The sequence below is a fragment of the Eublepharis macularius genome, chromosome 2 (genome assembly GCF_028583425.1).
Source record: "Eublepharis macularius isolate TG4126 chromosome 2, MPM_Emac_v1.0, whole genome shotgun sequence".
In the NCBI taxonomy this organism is placed as follows: domain Eukaryota; kingdom Metazoa; phylum Chordata; class Lepidosauria; order Squamata; family Eublepharidae; genus Eublepharis; species Eublepharis macularius.
Genome location: NC_072791.1, coordinates 119,343,692 through 119,349,691, shown reverse-complemented (window position 1 = coordinate 119,349,691; position 6,000 = coordinate 119,343,692). Strand labels below are relative to the sequence as shown.

At 44.0% G+C, this 6,000-nt stretch overlaps 1 protein-coding gene and 1 long non-coding RNA gene across 3 annotated transcripts in view; one reads left to right on the top strand and one right to left on the bottom strand.

The window, feature by feature from the left end:
* Window positions 1–519: 519 nt before the first annotated feature.
* LOC129324138 (uncharacterized) lies at window positions 520–3,428 on the bottom strand. The gene is made up of 3 exons (XR_008596515.1): window positions 3,344–3,428; window positions 2,923–3,130; window positions 520–2,699 (listed from the first exon to the last, which is right to left on the bottom strand). It is a non-coding gene; the product is annotated as an uncharacterized LOC129324138 (long non-coding RNA).
* A 193-nt stretch (window positions 3,429–3,621) lies between these two features.
* The window catches only part of USP47 (ubiquitin specific peptidase 47), a 102,464-nt gene continuing 100,085 nt past the window's right edge, over window positions 3,622–6,000 (top strand). For both annotated transcript variants that reach the window (XM_054971152.1, XM_054971151.1), the window contains exon 1: window positions 3,622–3,772. In XM_054971152.1, coding sequence (XP_054827127.1) covers window positions 3,734–3,772 — 39 coding nt within the window. In that variant the 5' untranslated portion in view covers window positions 3,622–3,733. The remainder of the gene's footprint in view (window positions 3,773–6,000) is intronic.

Sequence of the window (6,000 nt, the reverse complement as noted above, 5' to 3'; positions counted from 1 at the left end):
ATCAGGGTCCAAAGTAATGTTATGGAATGCTGTTGCTATCTATCTATCTATCTATCTATCTATCTATCTATCTATCTATCTATCTATCTATCTATCTATCTATCTATCTATCTATCTATCTATCTATCTATCTATCTATCTATCTATCTATCTATCTATCTATCTATCTATCTATCTATCTATGGACTTACCATAACATTACTTTGGACCCTGATTTCATTCCATAACATTACTTTGGATCCTGATTTCATGAAATTCATATATATCTCAGAAGTAATTGTTACTGCTGTTACTCTTTCCTTAACTCAAATCTTTAAACTTATGTTTTTTAAAAAAATTTTTTTGCAGTTTTTACTTCTGTTCAGAGGACTGCCTGGTGTTCCAATAAAACCATTTAATTAGGGATAACATTTTTTTTGCCAATTATGTAACAATATTTAAATATTTATCTTACAAATAGTGCTACAAAAATAAAATATGCATGTAAGAAAAAACTGATTATTTTATTATTCACTCAAGCACTTATGGATATCAACAGAAATCCATTAAAATCTTAATCCAGTTCACACAAACATTCATTTTAAGCTGCAAACTATTTTATCAGTGATGTGCCCATTGCGGGGATCCTCCTGTTCATTGGCTGAGCTGCTGTGGGGTCCTGGTATAGACACAAAATCAGGAGTAGAAGGTGAACAGACCGTGTTGTTGTTTGATAGAAGTAAAAGCCTAGTGTGCCTGAGTAAACTTTCCACAGGTCCTAGGTATCAGAAGACTATGTGAGAGAAACAGGAACTCAAGCCTGCTAGGTAGGTGGGAACGCCAAAGGCTAAAGGTACAATCCTAAGAACATGTTCTTGGGAGTAAGCCCTCCTGAATAACATGGGTCCTACTTCTGCATAGACCACTTAGGATAAAAGAGGAGGCAAGAAAGTTGAACAAGACTGATGGAATATGCAGAAAGCTTCAAAGAAGATGAGCAAAAAGGCATGTTAGCAGGAAAGAATAGAATTCTGCAGAAGACTTTTTTTAAAATTAATGGTGAAAATAAAATGAGTTAAATAGAACTTGTTCCAGCATTAGGTTTTTGGAGGCATAGCTCACTTCATGCATCTAATATAGCTATCCGTTTTGTTTCTAAGGAAGGGCTGCTCATTAAATTTGCTGATGATACCAAATTGGGAGGAGTAGCAAACACCCAAGAAGATAGAATTAAAATTCAACAAGACCTGAATACTCTGGAGAAGTGGGCAGCTGTGAATAGGATGCAATTCTACAAAGACAAGTACACAGTATTTCATCTGGGCCACAAAAATGGGAAGCACAAATACAGGATGGAGGATACACTTCTGGGTACTAGTGTATGCGAAAGATCTTGGAGTAAGAGTGGACTGTAGACTAAATATGAGCAGTCAGTGTGATGCGGTGGCAAAAAAGGCCAATTCAATCCTAGGTTGTATCAAAGGGGCCATAGCGTCGAAATCACAGGAGGTCATAGCCCCTCTCTATACTGCCTTGGTCAGGCTGCACCTGGAGCATTGTGTGCAGTTCTGGAGGCCTCACTTCAAAAAGGATGTGGACAAAATCGAGAGGGTGCTGAGGACAGCGACGAGGATGATCAGGGGTCTGGAGACTGAGCCCTACGAGGAAAGGCTGAGGGCCTTGGGAATGTTTAGTTTGGAGGAGACTGAGGGGGACATGATCACTCTCTTTAAATATCTGAAAGGCTGTCATTTGGAGGAGGGCAAGGAGCTGTTCCAGTGGGCAGCAGAGGATAGGACCCGAAGCAATGGGCTTAAATTACATGCACAAAGGTACCGGCTGGATATTAGGAAAAACTTTTTCACAGTCAGAGTAGTTCAAAAGTGGAATCAGCTGCCTAGGGAGGTGGTGAGCTCCCCCTCACTGACAATTTTCAAGAAGAGGCTGGATGAATACTTGTCAGAGATGCTTTAGGCTGATCCTGCACTGGGCAGGGGGTTGGACTAGATGGTCTGTATGGCTCCTTCCAACTCTATGATTCTGTGATTCTATGTACGGAAAGTAGATGGGCAAGGTTCAGGTTCAGTAGCATCTTAAAGACTAATAAGAGTTTCCACGGTATAAGCTTTTTAGAGTCAAGATCTCTTCATCATCTCTTGTAAATTGTAATCCGCTCTGAGCCTGCTGGTGTGGGGAGGGCAGAATATAAATCTAATAAATTAAATCATATATGACTAGGAATGGAGATTTGAGTCTTTATACCAGTCAGAAAATGGGAGAGGTGTTGCAAAGAAGTGAACTTGCTAATGTCCGTGTGTCTCCAAAGCCAGAGAATTCCGGTTACAGTTTTCAGGTAGAATAGGCAACCCCCAACCTATCCCACTGTATCGTAGGAGAAAACAATCCTACTCAGCCTTCAATGGGCGACCAAATGGGTGGGAGACTCCCTTATCAGTGGTCAAAAGAGAAGGAGGTAGGCAGACGCTAGCCCTGTATTTCCTTCCTTTCCCATACCCAATTTAATCACAAAAAGGCAGCTTCTTACATCTCCGCTTTCTTTCCCTGATGCAAACGTGCCCCTTCCCAATGCCTTTTGCACTGTGAGAGAGACAGAAACACTCTTGCATGCAGATGCAGAATAAGGACAGCTGACTCCTTCAGACAGAAGTAGATGTCAGTTGTGGTCCCAGTGTTGTTTTTCTGCAAATCTTGTTCTTTTTCTGCAAAACATCAAAAGATCTAATGGCACAATCCAGTTTTCTGGAGGCATGCCATTTTCTTGGGGGAGGGGGGGAGGTTGTTATGAACACATGAAGCTGCCTTATACGGAGTCAGCTGGTTGGTTCACCAAAGTCTACCCAGCTCTCCAGGGCCTCAGATCCTTCTAACTAGAGATGCTGAGGAGCGAACCTGAGACCTACATACAGAGCAGAAGCTGTGTACCTGAGACATGGCCCAATCTTCACTGAGGCAAGGGAATTTAGTTCTGTAAGCTTTCGAGTTCACCACAACCCTTCAATAGGCTGGATGTTACAACATGTAGAAGACAGAAGAGTGGACGGCAGATTGTTCAGGCCGTGTTGTTAAAGAGTTGAAGCCAACGCTCATTGGGTATATGGCTTATTCCAAGTAAACATGCATAGGATTGCACCTTCAAAAGGGAAAAAAAAACACACAAGCAACATTGCTTATCAGTTTTAAAAGAGACAGATCGGCTGATAACGAACGGTGTTTTTAAAAAAGGAGCTTTTCTAAAAACGCTGCGGGTGCCTGGGACTTCGAGAGAGGGCGGCTATAGATTTCTTAAACAGAAGGACGAATTGTCCTCGTCAAAGTTTCCCCTGCTCCCAAGAGCGAAACACACCTTCGGCGGCCGGGAGGATGCGGAAGCCGTTTGCCCTCCAGCAGCAGCCCGCAGCCCTCGCCAAGTGCCGCTCCTCCGCGCCAAGGGGCGGGGGAGAAGCGGCCGGAGGAGCCGTGAGAAGCGACTCCGGCTTACCCGGCTGCGTCTCGCGAGAGGCTGGTCGGCGGCCATTTTGCCATTGATCGGCGCTGGCGAGGGAGCGAGCGGAGGCGCTGCTGTTGCCCTCACTGAGCGGAGGGGGGAGCCGGCAGGGGAGAGGCAGAGAAAGGGGGGAAGGGACGGGGGAAAGGACGATGAGCCGCCTGCGCCGCCTCTCCTTCCCCGGCGGCTCTCTTTGCTGACGACTCCCTGCTAGCGCCTGTCGTGGGCCCTTGGCTGCTGCCACTGGCCATGGTGCCCAGCGAGGAGAATCAGCTGGTCCCCAAAGAGGTGAGCGGGGGGCCCGGGCCTGGAACCTGAGACGCCGGCGAAGAGGCTGCGAGATGAGGGCCTACGGGGTGGGGAGGCCTCGCTTTACTTGGCGTCGCGGAGGTTAACGCGATGCCTGCCTGCGTTGCGTGCCTGTTGGACTCGCGTATGGATAGGCACTGGCTGAAGGAGCGAGTCGGGCCTGGGAGAGAAAACTGTCAGGTTGCCTGACGGGACGCCAAGGGAAAGCGGGATGAGTTGGGAGGGGGGCTTGTTGTGGGAAGCTGGCGGGGAAGGACCGTCAAAGGAAGCCGTTTGACTTCCTGAGAGGAATCTTTGGGGTTGGTCGTACTTGGCCATGGCGACGCTTAAAAGTTTCGCGGCGAATGATAGAGGACCTTTATTCTTTATCTTGTGTTGATCCGTGTAAGCTGGGGTATAAGGTTCACGTGAGACAGTAAAAGTGCAATCGTAAAGCATTTACTAGGGAATAAGCTCCATTGAACTTAAAGGGACTTATTTTTTTTAAGTAAACACGTTTTAAGGATGGTGCGGTTACAGTCGCAGCCCAGTTCTGTGTATGTATGCCTAGAAGTAAGTCCTGTTACGTTCACTTGGACTTATACTCGGGGGGGGGGGGTTGTAAACAGGAGTTTTGTGGCACTTCAACGACTAACAAATGTTCTACTGTAAGTTTAGTCGTTAAAGGACACAAGCCTCCTGTTTATGCTGCAACCGCTAATATGGATTTTTTAGCGTGGATTTGAGAAATATCAGAACTTTGCAATATTAAGACTCGTGTGGTTGGTATTGGGGAAAAAAGTTAGAGGAGTTATTTCTTAGTAGGAGCTGAAGTAGACCATATAGTTTATGTTGGTGATTCTCTCTCCCCCCCCTCATGTTTTACCTTTAAAGGGACATTTTCCTTGTCAGTTTTTAAAGGGACATTTCCCTTGTCAGTTTTGCCAAAGTTTTGGGAGATACTCAGAGAGCATATGCATGGTTCTTGTGGTTGGGCCTGCTGAGTCTCACAATCACTGTATATGAACTGAGAGTTGATATATCCAACTGTGCAATGGAGGGAAAGATAAGCAATGATAAGCAAATTGTCTTTCAGGTGAAATTTTATTTCTATCTTATAGTTAAGGCACCTCATGTAAATGTTCATGGAATCCCATGGGAATAGTTTGGAAACCAGTGGCTTTCAAAATATGAGTATTCTGTTTTTTATACTTGAATGCACAGAACTTGAATGTTCTGAAATGAGGCTACTGGGATTCCTAAAAGAAAGGATTGTATGAAGGCCTAGGAACAGGCTAGCAGTGTTTTTATTTGTAAGCGTTTCTGAACGTCTTCTGTTTTGGCTGCTTCCCATTTTATGATGGAGGCTGCAAGGGTACTCTTACAAGTTGCTGTTGTGTCTTAAGATGTAAAGTGGGAACATGCAATATGTGTAAGTTCTTTACACGCTAATGGCATAACTTACAGTTTAGCTAGATGGAACCCTTTGAGGCACATTTTGTTTATTTCTAGTGAGTCATGTAATGTGTGCTTTTAATAATGTCTAATGGTTGTTGAGAGGAAGAAATCTATTAAACCTTAGGAATGTGATGCTAATTTCAAGGTTAGGCACCTTAGTATATAGATAATAATCCCTGTAATCCTGTTCCTAAAGCTGTTTAACTAAAACATTCAAAATAATGCCCTTATCCAAACTCTCTGGGGGCTTTGGACACACACAGAGCTTCAAAGGGAACATGTAGGCCTTACTGGCCCTGCAGATACTTTTGAAAACAGTTGTTGCATGTTTTAATGGGTGTTACAGGAATGGGAGATGAGATATTCAGCTACCATTTGGTAGTGGTCATTGTGTGGGTAGTTCTTCCTGTGGAATTAGAAGGCCTTTGCTGTCTTCACACAGTGATTTTCCGGAGTCTCATCTTATACCTATTTATGATACTATACAGCATCCTTAGATATGTATTGGAAAGGAGTAACATTAAACTATAGCAAAATGGACAGCTGTGGTTTAAGCCTCATAAAATCCAGAAGGAGAGGATTTTGACCATGATGATTAGTAATTACTAGACAGCCCTGGCTCTGATCATAATCATGAGAGACCAAAATGCATTTTATAAGTTAATTTTTAAAAATTCCTTAAGCTATGCAGAATTTCTACCCTCTTCCTTTCTTGACTATATCAAGGAAATCTAGGAAAGCAGATGCTGCTGCTGTTATGTCTTCCACGT